The sequence below is a fragment of the Protopterus annectens genome, chromosome 4.part1 (assembly GCF_019279795.1).
Source record: "Protopterus annectens isolate FY-2018-M chromosome 4.part1, PAN1.0, whole genome shotgun sequence".
NCBI classification, from domain to species: Eukaryota; Metazoa; Chordata; order Ceratodontiformes; family Protopteridae; genus Protopterus; species Protopterus annectens.
In genome coordinates, this window is record NC_056734.1 from 793,227,035 (window position 1) to 793,243,523 (window position 16,489).

Genomic DNA, 16,489 nt, shown 5'->3' on the forward strand with positions numbered 1-16,489 from the left:
CTCGGCTAGCAGCAGTGAGTAGACTAGTGTCAGTGGTTTATCTGTTTGAGTCTTGCCTGGAATACTACAGCATTTTCTGGCAGTATTTTGTCTGTTTGCACACCCCAGGGATAAAAGCTCCAAAATATGGACATATAACCTCTTTCATCTAATAAGAGTGAAAGCTTAATTGAACTGTTATGTGTCTGCGAGTGATATTTACTTTATTATTTTATTGTTTTAAATAGAAAACGATTTATTTTTATATTTTAAATATTGCTCTTATAAACTTAAAATGTTGCTAGAGTAACAGGGTTTGCATTTTATGAAGGATTTGAAGTCTGAAACTCAACTGTGTGTCATTATTTAGTAAATTCAATCCTCAAATTAGCCCAGTGATTTGCCAGAATACCAAAAACTTTATGAGGAGCAGAATAAAAATCATCTGGACAGTTGAAAGGTATGAAAGACATACCTCTCAGTTACTTAACACACAAATCTGGACAAAAAATATATATAATGGGGAGACAAAGCCCAAAAATAGGGACACATTTTAAATATTGCTCTTATAAGCTTAGAAACTTGCTAGAATAGAAGGTCCTATGTTACCATTCATTTTCTGAAGGGTATAAAGTCTGTAACTCAAATTCCTGTCATTATTTAATGGATTCAGTCCTCACTGATTTGCCACAAAAATCCAGAAAACCACAAATTTTATGAGGAACAGACTAAAAATATGGGCAGAAATCTGGGAATTCTGTGAAAATTGAAACAGTTAAGATGGGGGAAGATAGACTGAGAGAGAGAGAGAGAGAGAGAGAAAGAAGGAGATGGGGGGGGGTAGCTCTCAATAGCTCTCAACTGGCCAGATTTTTGCAGAATGTATAGATTTTTGACTTATATTTTTGGTCTGTGTCTCATAAGATTGTAGTTTTCTGGCAAATCACCCGTAAATCATTGAGGATTGAATTCAGAAAATAACAGAATACATTTGAATTTCAGACTTCATATCAGACAGGAGGCTGGCATAATGGTTAAGTATTTTCCTTACAAACAAAAGGTGCAAGTGGCTCTTTAAGGGCATAGACTTCACCCGTAGTTTTATTATATACTTCAGACTCTGTATAGCCTCTATCATTGAAGTCACAAGCATCTGACTCATGACACATACCCAAAAATGTGCTTAAAGGCCATTTCTTACGAACTATAAGGTCGCATGACAAGGAAGATGAAGCTCAAGCTGCGCTCGGACAGATGGCTTGTGACTTCATTGACAGAGGTTATATAAAGTCTGAAGTATATAAAACTATGGATGAAGTCTATGCCCTTAAAGATTCACTTGCATGGCCTTATTTCTCTACTCAAAATGTTAGTTAGTTCTGAACAACTAACTAATAATAATATACAAACAGTTAGGATGCCTCTCACGTACTCCAGTTATGTTGGTGAGTTGTGTAATGTTTTTAAAAAACATTGGTCTGTTCTCTTGATAAATTATGCTGTAGCTGACATAGTTGGTCATGTACCTAAATTTTCCTTTAAAAACAATCTCTCCCTGAAACGTCAATAGTGTTATAAAAATCAACATGTTAAATCTCATATCGGGGCTGAGAGATTAGGTACTTTTTCGTGCCGGCATTGTTCTGCTTGTGTTTTTATTGCCAATACAACTACTCTCTACCTAAAATCTATGAATAGGAGATTGGAATTGCAATGTTTTGTTAAGCTGCAACACTGAGAATGTGGTTTATTGTGCTATCTGCATGACCTGTGATTGTTACTATATTGACAAAACTAACCGTAGTTTAAGGGAGAGAATTTTGGAACATGCAGGTGATATCAAGAAAGGTAAAGAAACAAATGCACTGGCCAAGCATGTTACTGAAAATGGGGATGAACGTAAATTAAAGTTTGTTGTTCTAGAAGTGCTATATGAAAGTCTGAGGTTTGGTGATTTAGTGAATCTAACAGAATGTATAGGACTAAGGTGGATTGTCAGTCTAAATACTGACAAACACCCAGGCTTGAATGGGCGTGTTTCCATTAAACCTGTTTTAAAAGGGAGAAAATTACTTTATTGAACTTTTCAATTAGATATGTCATGTGAGTTTTTTATATATAAATGGTTGTCCTCACTGTTTTTATTGTAAGTCTGATGATGCAGAAGTTTTGCTGTGAAAGCACGAACTTTGTACATTAAATCCTTTGTTTTATAGCTGTGTTGGTTGGCTTTACATTTCTATTTTGTAGTTTCTTGTGTATTTTGTTGACCTTAACTGGGCAGTGCCACTTTTATAAGTCTATCAACTTTCTAAGTTTGTAAGAGCAATATTTAAAAATTGTCCATATTTTTGTTTCCCCATTATTAGTGACTTTGTCCAGATTTCTTGCTTTGAGAGTTTGAGAGGTATGCGGAGGGGAGTGGGGGGGGGGGGGCTAAAAAGTAGTAGGAAAGATTTTGCAGTGTATATGACTTCATTTGTGCATGTCTCTAGGGGCAGGAATGAAGCTGGGTGGTGTGTGTGTGTGTGTGTGTGTGTGTGTGTGTGTGTGTGTGTGTGTGTGTGTGTGTGTGTGTGTGTGTGTGTGTGCGCGTGTGTGTGTATGTGTGATACTTCTAAACTGCACAGATTTTGGTAGAATGTCCAGATGTTTGCCTTATAAGTTTGGCCTGTTCCACATGAAACGTGGTTTTGTGGCTAATCACTGAGGACAGAGATAAGTTTCAGGCTCCATAGCCTTCAGAAAATGTACTCCGACACAAATTCTGTTCTAGCAAATTTCTAAGTTTATAAGAGCAACATTTAAAATCTGTTCCTATTTTTGGGCCTTTGGTGATACCTTTTAAACTTGTGCATGAACAGCATTTAAACAGAACTGGCATTGACATGTGGGGGGAATCACTAGTCACTAGAGAAAACTCTTATAACGTTAGTAAGAGGAACACTACAGTCCAGGGAAAACTCTTAACTAAAGTGAGTTTTGGAGGAATGCTAGGCTTCAGAATACTCTATATAGTGTACCTTAAAGGTACTTGTTTAACAAAAATTACTTGTATAGTGAGGAAAGAGATAAAAGACACTCTAATCCTGCACTCTTCACACATGAAACCACAACATTATCCAAGTGTACTAACTGATAAGTTATGTAGAGCTTTTTTTTACATATGAGGTTCTCAGACATTATTTTATTTTTTTTTTTTAACATTTGTTTATTGGGAAAGTCCAACTTGGAATGAGCCAATTTTCAGCGGAAGCCCAGGGAGAAGTGCTCCAGATGGACATCTTTGTAATGTGGGATACCAGACTACCTGGAGGAAGCCCACACAAATGCAGGGAGAACATGCTCCATACAGAAGGCACCAACGTTGAGAATTGATCTGGGGAACCTCTTGCTGTGAGGCAACAATGCTAACCACCATGCCACCATGTCATCCAATATTCAATGCCTGGAGAAATTTATAACCTAAAAAAGAGATGAACTGGGAATGTTAAGCATATCTCTCAACCTTGTATCTCCAGACATCAAGACAAAACCAGATTCATAGACTGATTTAAATATTCCCCCTACAAACATAGAACATTGTTAGGATAACAGCTTTTGTACTACCATTCATTCGCTGAAGGATATAAGAATGAAAATTGAATTATTTTTATTAAGGACTAACTGTAATCATCAATGATTACCAGGGTAGGGATAAAGCAGATATCAGACCAGACATTAGAACAAGGACAGGTATGGGGTATGCAATGTGTGTGTTTATCTGTTTTACTGTGTATTTGTATGTGGGAAAGTGGCAGGGGGATGCCTGTGCTATCAAGATGAGGCCAACATTACAGTTAACTACCACAGGAAGTACACAAGGTAGTAAATAGATGTCCAGTGGCATTCAAATCAACCAATAATGAGATCTTCTCTAATTTCAGCTAACATGTCTCTGAATCACAAATCTCTGCATCATGAAAACAGTGCATTTTTACTGCCACTCAACGCAAGATGGATTCTATATGAATTCCCAGGAATATCTTGGCACTCCTTATGATGAACCAAGTCCCCTTGCTGTGTTGTTGTAACTCTGAGGTCACAACTGCCATTAAAATTTGTTAAATTTCCCACTATTTGCTGTTATTAAAACACTTATTTGTTAACAGGTTATATTTCCTAGAACTTATTTCTGATGTCACAGCTGAGGTTTTATCTGAAAGGAATGATTGTTTTGCCCTTATTTTACACAACCCCCTACTCATTAATGATAACAATAAAGTAAAAAGTGATAGTAATGTTTATTTTAAGCTATGTGTTTCTTATTTTCCAGTGACAATAAACAATTTATGAATAGTATATCTAAGCAGTGGCACATTTTTGACCACTTTGTTTGTCTTTCCATTAAGGTTGGTGTTAAACTACATAAGGGTGGCATGTATATTAAGGCTTTGTTGAGAGGGGTAAGCCACATCCAGCTTTCAACCTGAGGGTTGGAATGACATAACATGGCAACCGCACTGAAGGTGCATCAGTGTTTGTAAATATGTTGCAGTAAGTGACAATGATTTTTTTCATTGTGATAGTACTGTTGTGGTGAATCATGCAACATCTACCTCATGTTCATCTTATGCAAGTAAGACTGAGGAAAGGCTTAGGGACAGGGTATATCAACACGTGTGTGCTATGAGGAAAGATAATAGCAAACATGCTCTGGTCAAACACAGTCTTGATTGTCCAAATTTTGATTCTCTTTTTTGTGTAAGACAAGGTTCAGTACTAGGATGGGGATGAGGTGATTTGCAAAATAATTTACTTAAAAAGAACTGTTTTGATAATTAGAATCACCTATTGATAGACTACCAAGGTTAAAAGATTAAATGTTTACCAAATGTATTTTTAAGAAACACAACAGAGTGAAATAATCTTCATTAGTGGTTTTTGATCACATGACTTGGTGTGTATGCTATACATATTTCATTTCATTTCTGTTTTGTCATTCTGATGAAGTATTTTCTTTTAGGTGAAAACACTCAGTAAATGTTATGGTGAATTAGTCCTGTGTGGACAAAATCTTAATTCCCTTTATTACCTTTTGCAGTTAGCAAATCCTGAGTACAGTAAAGGGGCTGCAAATAAATTCCTATAAGAAATCTTACTAGCACTCATACCATTAATGTAGTACCTTTCAGAAGACTGTATCTGTAGTAGCCATTGCAGACACAGTATTAACGTCTCTTCACTTTATAGTAAGCTGAAAAATACAGTAGCTGTATTTAACTGCCTATGTGCATCTTTGGTGACTACTCAAAGTGTGCTCTAAAATATCTGCCAGTAGATCATTCTCTGAATGAGTGAAAAAAAGATCAAGAAGGGAACATAAAGTTAACAAAATAAAGCACTTAATATACCTCCTGTGCTACTGCTGTAGCTAAATTTCCTCCTGCACTGTCTCCTGAGACACCAATTCGATTTGGATCAACAGAATATTGATGCAGAATTTGGTCTTGGAGGAAGTATTTTGCTACTGCGTATGCATCTTCAAACTGAGCTGGAAAACGATGCTCCGGTGCCAATCTGTAACTTAAAAAATAATAAGAAAAATTTTATTTGAACAACTTACACTCATTAGAGATCCCTGACTATGAATTTCCTGATCATGAGAATGAATTCCTAAATGAAGAACAATAAAGAATTATTTGCATCTATTTATTCTATGCTTCAACAAAGATAATGGGGAAAAAAACATAGCACTTTGCACCATAGTGGTTGCTAGTTCATATCTTAATATAGTCAAGTCTCCAAAAAGTGACTATAATTGACCATAAGAGAATTAAATAAAAAAGATCACCATTTAGTCACCAAAACAACAACTAGGAATTCTGATGTAAACAATGTGTGCAGATCATTTAAGAAGCACATTAGTGTACGCAAGTCATAACTTTACAGTAAGCAGTGGAGCAACAGTAGCAGTAACTGGAGATGCCAAGTTGTGAATACCATGGTGATCTATGGATTAAACTCTGTTCATCTTTGTGTGGCAGTAAACAAATGGAAAAATAAATTGAAATGCATTAACCTTCATACAAGTAGATGATTTCTGCCCTGTGCTGTAAGACAAAATAATAATAATAATAATAATAATAATAATAATAATAATAATAATAATTAAGGTTTGAAAAACAGAATGAGGAGTAACAATTTAAAGTATTCAAATCTATATGCACAAAATAATATATTAATGTAAATTATGTACTTATACAGTATGTAAAATGTACATGTAATGTGGTTCTTTGATATTATGTATCATTATTGTCTAACTGAAGCTGTTTGCCTGTTCAATTCTTTGTCCACTATAAATGGGTGCAGATCTTTATAAAAAAAAAAGCATTATGGCTGAAAATGAAATTGGTCAGAAATGACTAGTGATCTATCCCTGGTAACTAAATTAAAAAAATAAAATAGACATAAATAAAATCATCATATTTCAGTAAGCAGTGGAGCGACAACAACAGTAACTGAACATGTGCAGTTATAATCGGTGGAAGAAGCGCTGATCATCACTGTGTGGAATGACCTGCATGCATTTTGTTTGATAAAACTCAAAGTGTCTGCAGATGTTATTGCTGTACTCTGGTGGTCTGGAATTACACAAGGATGCCTAAGGATATTTAATCAGACCCAATGTCAGAGCTCAAACCCACATCTTGGAAGAGCTGTTTAGTGCACAACATAGTTACTCACTACTGAGAATGATTTTTTTAAAGTTCCAAGTGTTCACACCACTTCACTAAAATAAATCTATCAAGGTGGTTTCAATTCTTACTCTGATTTACTGTGTATTGAACCTTGTGGACAACAGCATCTAGCCAGGCATGGCCACATCCTCCTGAGGATGACTGAGCACTGTTGTGGACAGCTGCAAATGTACAAGTGCAGTAGGGTATACCTGAGAAAAGGTGCTGAATACATTTGTAGATAGCAGTCATGCTCATACTTTATGGTAAAGCTCTCTGTTGATTAGTTATCAAAGAGGAAATAGTTAGTTAAAATCAAATCTAATAACTCCGTCACCAGGTCGATCTCCCTGTTTGTTGCACCTCTCCTATTTAAAATGGTCCTAATCCATTCAATTCCTTCCTTATGTGGAAATTAGGTATATAGATCCTTGACAACTATTGTAAGGAACCCGTGGTCCTCGTCAAACTTAAGTTGGTCAGTATTTCTGTAAAAAGGACCATGAAATACTACAAATTTGTTTTTCATGGACCAGATACTTTTTCAGGATAATATCTACCTTTTAGGTGCAAGGATAGGTGAACGAATTCCTATCATCAACTAGTGGTCTCATTGGTGGGTTGGTCAAATCCTTATGGATTTTGGGAATCCCAAATAAAATTGGTATTTGGGGAAATGGCATGCACAAGTAATTGTAGCTTGTCACATCAATTCTTTCTTCTATAAACAGTTCTTCAATCTGACCCCTTATTTGTTGTTGAGCTACATTTCATTCATTTAAAGAGACTTTCTGATAAGCCTCTGTTGCCAATATATCATGCATGCATGCTGTATAGTCCCAGTTGTCCATAATTGTCAACCCCCCACCTTTATCTGGTTTACTCACTCTGACATCAGCTGTCCTTAGTAAATTTAAGGCCTCTCATTCCTGTTTAGTCACATTTTGTTGACCCCTACCATTTGGGTTATTCCCTTTATTTTTCCTAGTACATACAGACCATAGGTCCAATGCACATAGCCTTTCTAAGGACTGTAAGGTAGGATGAACAGGTTGGTTAAAAGTGCTGGCTATACATAGGGGATTCTTTTCAACATTATAGTTCTCCCCAAGAAGGAATTTCAAATTTAGCTTCCTGATATAAGATTTAAAGTCAATACTTATCCTTGGCAAGTTCATGTTCAGCTTACAGATGAAAGTATACCCTGAGCATGTCCTTCTCACTAAACTAGTCTTAGAACTTGCTGGAAAACTAAGGGTTTTACATTCCACACTTGCGCAGGTTACAGCTGCCATGTGCTGAGGCCTCCTCCTGCTAGCTACATGTTGCATGCTGTCTAAATTTGCTCTGGAGCCTGCTGAAACCATACTCTTATCACTTGTAAGCATACTTTTTTGCTTTCTGTAACTTCATGGATTTGATAAATTTCTACAGCTTTGCTCAGCGTTAAATCACTGTCACAAAGCAAAATCTTTCTCACTGCAACACTATTTATATTATACACAAGCCTGTCCTTTATTAACTCATCTTTTAAGTCACCAAACCTACTCATTTTAGCTTTGTTTCTCAGGTTGGTAATATAAGCTGCAAAAGTTTTGCCTTGCTTTTGATCTCTTGTATAAAACAAGTGCCTCTCTAATGTAACCTTTGTCTGAGGGTTACACATTTCCCTGAATTTGCATTTCAAACACTGAGGGTCTTACCTTGATTCAGCCTGTACAAAAATATAACAGTTTGCTCCTTCCCCTTCATATACTGCTGGTGCATATACAAATGAATGCTCTCTTTCAATGGCCTCTGACCCAGCTAAGTTTAGCAAAATGAATGCCCTGGTGCATCAATCTTTTTCAGAATAAGCTGCTTGTATAAAAATATCATACTCTTGCACAAATATTTTCCAATTCTCTGCAATATTCTGATCAAATACAAGTGGTCCTAGTCTGTGAAAGTCTGCTGCCATATTAACACGTACTAGTGAAGGCTTTTGCAAGTATGCACAAACACACACATACATACATATGCCAGAAATTTATGCCAGTACTTGTAACTATGCCCAACAGCACAACAAGCCTCTGAATAACTGAATTTTGTGAAATAAGTCTCCTGGGCACAAGAATACTCTTGAAATCCCTGTGCTGTAAGAAATCACCTCTTATTAGTGTAAGACATATTTCAAAATGACTGCACTGTGTGAATAAACTGGACAGAAAAAGCTGAGAGTAAAAACCATTTCAAAGTGATTGCACTTTGTGAATAAGCAGTACACAGCACATGGAAACTTTCCCAAACTGGCTGTACTTTGCTAAGTAACACTTTACGGTGTAATAAACACTCTGTAATGGTGGCACTCTGTGAATAGACACAACCAGCACAAGAAACTTTTTGAAATGGCTGTATTTTGACTGCACTTTACAAAATAGTTGTACTTTGCACACAAATAAACTCTTCAGATTAAATGCACAGTAATAAGCACTCATTCTAAGCACTTTTACACATTTTGAGATATTTTGAATAACTCTAGTTATGCCCTGAATAGCTTCAGTCAATACAAAATAGTAAGCTATGCCAAAATAAAGTGTCTTGCCAAAAAAGATGCAGTCGCTTTGCTTTATTTATGCTTAATGTGCCCTTTTTGCCCTTTATTATATTTGTTTTACTCATTTAATCTTTTTTTATGCCAATTATACTTTTCTGTGCTCGTTTTACTCTAAAGATGCTCATTTTACAGTTCCGATATAATTCCAAATCCCTTATGTGCTTTTTTGATAATTGTTTTATCAAATATCTTAATTTTAAACATTTTGTTTAATTAATAAACTTTTTGTGTCTCCTGATTTCTTACTAATACATTCTGCACCCTTGTAATGCTCCATTTTATCTTTTTTAATAAATAAATAATTTGTGCAAGTTTTCATTACCTTTAGTTTGTTTCTGGCCCTTTTTTGTGCTAGGTTCTCTTAGTTTACCTTCATTGTTAACTCTGTACCTCATAGCTCTGAAAAGCAGTCCATGGAATCCTGGCTCTGACACTATGGCACTTGTCTGGACAGGAAAAAACAGACACACTTCTATGGGTTCTGTTCAAGCAGCTTTATTATATATAAACACATCCGAATTGAGGCTTAATAACTTTAACATAGGTAAGCTTATAAACAAACTAGCTATTACACTCATACATGCTCACTCTCTGGCTGCACTCTCAAAATAGCACTGAATCTAGCATGTGCTGGCTATTTATAAGCACATGCAGTCCTTGGAATGCTTCTTAAAGGTACAACACACAAACTGTTCTACAGAATTAATATCAAATCCTCCAAAAGTAAGTATGAATTGAAAATCACCAACTATGCTAAGGACAATCACAGAGCCTTCTTCAATTATGTCATGAACATTTGAAGTAATGCCCAACAATGCAAGGAGCTAATACATAACATATATCACCCCCCCCCCCCAGTGGACATGTTAGTTGATAAATTCAGGTGAAATTTTGTCCCCTCTTTCCCTCAAACATTCTCCCAACAAATTAGTAGCCATACTACCACCTATCCCTTCTGAGAAAGTTCTGGATGCTCTCTTCCAAGCCAATAACACTAGCTTTGTGGGTCCTGAAATTGCGCTTGCTGTCTTTTTCGTTCATGCCAGACACTGCCAAGTAGACTATTCAGTCTCTGCCTTTTCACTGGATTGATAGCACAGGTGTGTAGAGCTACTGTGGTCATCCTGCTCCACAATGACCATGGAAACTATAGACCTATTAGCCTCACCAGTCTCATCTCTAAGTCAATGAAACATATAATCATGGAACTTTTTAATAAGGACACAGGAAGTTTACAAACCTTCGATCCATGCCAATTTGAGTTTGTCAAAGACAGATTTTGCCTTCTGAATCTGGTGGACATATTTGAACAACTCATAAGATGCAGGCAAATCGGGTCACACTTCCTACCTGGGTCTGGCATCATCAATAAGCTATTCAAAATAAAAGAAAACCCCTATGTTACTTTCTGGAAGTAAACAGGCTTACTGGTATAAACCAATCTGTTACTATTGGAGACTCTACCTCATCAAAAAGAGCAGTTGCCAGTGGTATCCCCAGGGATCGTTCTTGGCACCACTTCTCTTTGGTATGATTTCTTTGATATTACTGCTGATATCAAGGGTCTGTGACTGACCAAATCTGCAGATGACTGCAAGCTTGCTGCTGTCATAAACTCTTCATCTGACTTGCAGATTCTGCATGAGAGACAAACACACACAAACTAATGGCATCTGGATCATGATCTTAAACTGAATTATGACTTAAGCTAAATTATTAATCCTGGCTTTTAAAGTGAGTACCCTTTGTCAAAACTAGACACCTGTACAACTACCACATAGATGAAACCCCTCTGGAAATTAGTCACCTATGTACTTTCATTGACACCAAACTATCCTTTGATCACCATGTATCCACTGTCATTCAGAAATTCATTTATCTGGCTAGACTGATAACCAGAGGTATATTTTCAAGGTCTAAGGAAGTCATTAGCCTTTTCTGCACCTCTGTCATTAAACCTTTAGTACAGCATGATGCCCTCTTTGATATGCTCTTCTCCTAACATATGATTCAGCTTAACATACCACAGCATATTCCCACTAAGTTCTATTTGACCTCCTACATGTCCACAAAACAAATAACACACTAAACACTCACTCAAAAGAACTAGACTTCCACATTAACATAAACTGAATCTGCTGGTGAGATAGATGGTTCTTCCAGACAATCCCTCTCCTTTTGAAAATACTCCCCTATAATGTAAAGAAAAGCAAGGTAGCTCCATGGCTGCCTTTAACAAATTGTAACAAGGTAAAAAAGAGAAGAATTAGTATCAGCTACAGGCAACTGGGGAGCATGTACAAGAGTACACTTTTGGTAAGCTGGGGAAACAGTAAAGGAAAAAAGAATGTGATGTGGGCAGAAGAATGTTTTTGGAAAAGAATATTAGCAGTGATGAAAAAATTAAAAGAGGCCAGCCCTGATGGGGATCAGTATAGAAGGATGGTGCACAGGTAGCATCGAACTCCTGTAAAGATACAACAAGAACAATGTATATCCAGAGAGTGTTGGAGACGTGCAGAGGAAAAGATGGATAAGATGCACATGTGGTTGTACCACTGTGGAGGGAGGCAAAAGAGGTCTAGAGTAAATTACTGGGGAATTATGCCAGATTGGTATGATTTATGAATTTTGGGGACACATAAACAGAAGGGATGGGCTGGAGGTAAAGGACAATAACTTCAGCTTCTCACCTGTGAAATAAAACTGATGGGAACTAAGGCCTGGAAAGGAAAGGGTGTGGAAGTTTATACTGCAGTGGGGTTCTGGATGAAAAAACTGCAGAGTGGACATGTAGTGGTTGACAAGGATTTAGAACAGGGGTGATCAGTGAAGTGCAGGCTGATCAAGCAAAGAGTCAAGTAGGAGTGATGAAACACATTATATTGTAGTTGTAGTAGACTGGGAATGGTAGAACCATGTACAAAAGCAGGGATTACCAAAGATAAGACACAATGTGCCCAAATGCAGGTAAGCTTTTAAATAGTCAATAGGTGGTGAAGTGGAATATCCCAATTTCTGCAATTGTTGCTTAATAAAGACAAAATGTTTAAGGCAGGTACCTTTTGGGGAAAAATGATAATGCTCAAATTAGGGAGGTGTTACGGTTAGGGATAATGTGAGAATGAGCAGCAATAGAAAGAAATTATGTTTATTGAAGTAACATAAATGTCAGACAGTTGCCTTATATGCACTATGGAAAATATGTTGTGTGACATTGCAGATAAACAACATATGTGAAAAAGGCTGTATTAAATGCTATTGCTGATAGGATTTATTACATATAAAACAATAAAAATGATGAAATTAAAAAAAAGAAATGCATCATGTAGGAAGTGTGTTACACAAGATATTTATTCAGATAAACGGCTCTGCCGTTTTATGAACTGGTGTTCCTGCTGGGGCCCCACTCTCCACTGAAGAAGTCTTATATGTAGCAATTTGCCTTTGAGAGACACACACACACACACACACACACACACACACACACACACACACACACACACACACACACACACACACACACACTTCCCTGGAATTGGTAAGCAGATTTTAGTCACTCCCTTATACTGTCTCCTGGCTTTTAAAGTGAGTGCATCAATAAGTGAACCAGGTTTATCTAGGCCACAATCATGGTTTCATTTCTTTGTGCCAAGGAGCTGGCTTGATATTTGCTCTACTGTATCACTCCCAGGTTCCAAATGAAAAGTATTCTTAGATCAGCTTCCTGATATTGTTATCATATGCATAGTTTATTGAACAGATGTTTTTTTACTCAGCCCAGTCCACCCTGGCATGTGGTCAATGATGTTGAGTTGAATACCAGAAACTAAAAACATTAACCCCGGGATTCATGAAGCTCAGCGCAAGGCCGGCGTAAGGCCTGCGCCGGCAGTGCAGTGAATAGCCGGCGTAGTAGCGCCATATGCATAGTAATGAGTGCGCGCCACAACCACAGACACGTGCGTAGGGTACGTGAGCGAGCCCAAGTAGGATGCGTCTGGAGGTGTGGTTAAGCCGGCAGGCGATGAGCAACCTAAAGTGCTGACTGCCATAGTCCGCCCAGAATAGAAATGGCACCAGCCATGGCCCGTGCAGAATGAAATGCACGCAGAGTATGCAACAAAGTACCCGTCCCAACTAAACGGAGAAGCAAATAAAACCCATGCAGCCTGAAGTGTACCTGTCCAAGGAACAAAGGATACGTGTAATACCGTGTCCGTCCCGCAATGCACTGTGAGTGTGCATACCCAGAGAAGGTATACCGCAGCATGCCAGCGCGCCGTCCCGACATAGGAGTAGTGACCAAGGTTACCACCTGTCCCACCTTGTGAGGGGCAGTCCCCCCATGGTCATTTGTGTCCCGAAAAAAAGTTAAAAACGGCAAATGCGCTAAGATGGTAGGACATAGTCATATCCTGTGTATTAGGTAATGGGTGCATGAAATAGTTATTACCGTAACTAAAATACCTAAATGTCACAACAAACAGAATAAGCACCCAAAATGCTACAATAATAAGCTTCTATTAAGGCAAACAAGTGAAATTCTATGCCATGTAGTGACCGTGGGTATGTGTCGGCCTGTAAACTATGACGTGAGTCCCGACAATGTCCCACCTTGTCCATTGGAAAATGTGGCAACCCCAGTAGAGACATGGGCACGGCCACCAGGGTCAGCAGCTGTCCCACCTTGCTATGGACAGTCCCTCATTGGACATTTGTGTCCCGGCAAAAAGCGAAACATGGCAAATGACCTGAGATATCCATGCAAAACTATTCCTGCAATATACCTGTAATAGTAGCATAAAACATATATTTTGTATATGAAACACATACATGGCATAAGAAACCGAATAAGGAACCCAAGTGCTACCAGAATAAGCGTATATTATGGCAAAAAGGTGAAGTTCTGTTAACCCTACTTGCTGTGGGTATGTGTTGTCCTGCAAAATCCGATGTGTCCACAAAAGATGTCCCACTATGGGCATCGGAAAAGGTGGCAACCATAATGGTCACAGGCAGTAATGAGAGTACACAGCCGGATAGCCGTGCCGACATAACAACAGGATGGAAGCAAGATACCCTAAACACATGCAAACATGTGCATAGCAACATGTCCCACACCCAGCAACGTGTTTGTCGCATACACAGGACGGCGTATGTCTAAGTGTAATATCCAGAAGCAGAAGCTATGCATGCAAATGTAATACGCAATAGCCCCATAGTAGCATGTAAGTCCCACTCACGTACGCCTGTGCACCCAACCCAGCTATCAGACCTCTGCAGCTTGTTAAAAAATATGTACTTAAACATATATATGTAATGTTAGTTTGTGTACTTAAACCTGTATATGTAATGATAGCTTAGAAGCAGTATAATATGTAATGCATTTAAATCTATTTTACTAGAATGGCAGTAGAAATGATCTTGCATGTAATTGCTTGAAATTTAGCTGTAGTGTGATTAAAAGTCTGACCCTGACAGTAGCCAGCTCAGCAGGCTTATGTCTTTCAGCATTATTATCTGCAGTGTTAGAGAGAAATGGATATGTATGCATGTGTACCTTTCCTCCTTCCACCGAGAAGGATGGCCTTGTGAACACTATCAGAGATAGTGTGCAGCTGCTCACCACAGAGACAAAGGAACATATTAAGAAGAGACTTGACCATTGTGTGCGAACTAATCCAAGGACCTTGGATAAAGTAACATCTACAGGAAGACATTGTAACTGACCAGGTGCCCTGCAAGGCTGTAATATTCTCATGGGAAACTTTTAAAAAGCATTACATCAGCGTTTACTTATGAATAGAATACTATGGACTATAGTGATGTAAACGCCCTGTGACTGACCACGTCAGTAAGGTGGGCAAAAGCTGATCATAAACTGTATAAAAATATGTAACTTCCTTACTGAGATTAGTCAAAACTCTATACATGTTATGTATGGTTTTTTGCCTCCTTGTGTACACGAGCGAAGAAACGTTTTTGAACTTGAGCCTGCTGTCTTACTGACTGTTATTTTGAAATGCCTAATGATTTTTACAGTCTGAATTAACAATTTATCTAACATTTTGGTCCTTTTGAAGCCGGAATTCCCTTGGTAAGCTGCAGGTCAGAGTGCATAGGTGGTACTGAAAAGCGCGCAGGAGAAGTTGCCAGAATGGTTCTTCTCGAGTGAAAAAAGACCTCCGACTGAATTGTTGTATGTAAAGAGGCTGTCCACTTTCTGATCTGTGGCCGAAAAGCGGAAAACTGGATCCTAAGAAGAACAGCGGTAAGCGGGAGGCTCAGGTAAGGAGAATTACCCTCTTTGTCTTTGTTTTAGATCAGGGACCAGGTTACACTGTGCTATTGCTAAGGTTTGTGATAGCAGGGAGAGAGAGAGTCGAAGTATTGTATCTTGAGTCATAGATCAGGGAATAACAAATCAAAGTAAACAGTCATTCTAGACACTACTGTGGATATGGGGAAATAAGATACCACGTGGTACAAAAGAAGGGTTACGTAACAGTCTTAGTAAGACATGGGAAGTCAGTGCACTAAGAGATCGCGAGATCCGCCCCTAACGGATGACGCGAAGTATATGCAATTGCAAAGAGCAGATAATGTGAGATATTTTGCAAAATGGGTTAATAAATATGAATTTGACGGTAACTTAGATAAAATATCAGTACTGAAACTTTTGAAACAATTAAAATCTGACGCAGAAGGTCATGCAAAAAAACAACGACAGTTGGGTGTCCCTCAAGCACATAGGTGGATTGAGGAAGTGAACCGAAGGGAGCAGAAGATTAAAAATGCGAAAACATTATTTTCGGACAAAGAAGATAATAATACAGTAGTAGCAACAGCCCCTCCCCCACCACCTCCTTCGATACCTTATTCAGGATATGAAGCGGGAGGGGGGCTGGAGCCCCCCCACATTATCCTGAGGCAACAGGGGTATTAAAACAACCATTTGTAAGAGAACCTGTTGAAACTAGATCCCGAACACGTAAAACACTCACAGATGTTCAACTAAGTAGAAATTCATTAGATGGGAGTGAGGAAATCTGTCCATTAATTGAAGTACCAAACCCACAGGCAGGACAGGAAGGCCAGGACTCAACTCTCTTAGTATATAGACCATGGACACCGGAGGATATCTGGAAAGCTACAGAGGGAATTCCCCATCCAAACATTAATTATGTAAAGC

At 38.2% G+C, this 16,489-nt stretch overlaps 1 protein-coding gene across 1 annotated transcript in view; it reads right to left on the reverse strand.

Annotated features, from left to right (window-relative positions):
* LOC122801056 (arylacetamide deacetylase-like) overlaps positions 1–16,489 on the reverse strand; it is a 491,398-nt gene that overhangs the window by 123,127 nt on the left and 351,782 nt on the right. The window contains exon 4 of the mRNA XM_044070539.1: positions 5,373–5,544. Coding sequence (XP_043926474.1) covers positions 5,373–5,544 — 172 coding nt within the window. The remainder of the gene's footprint in view (positions 1–5,372; positions 5,545–16,489) is intronic.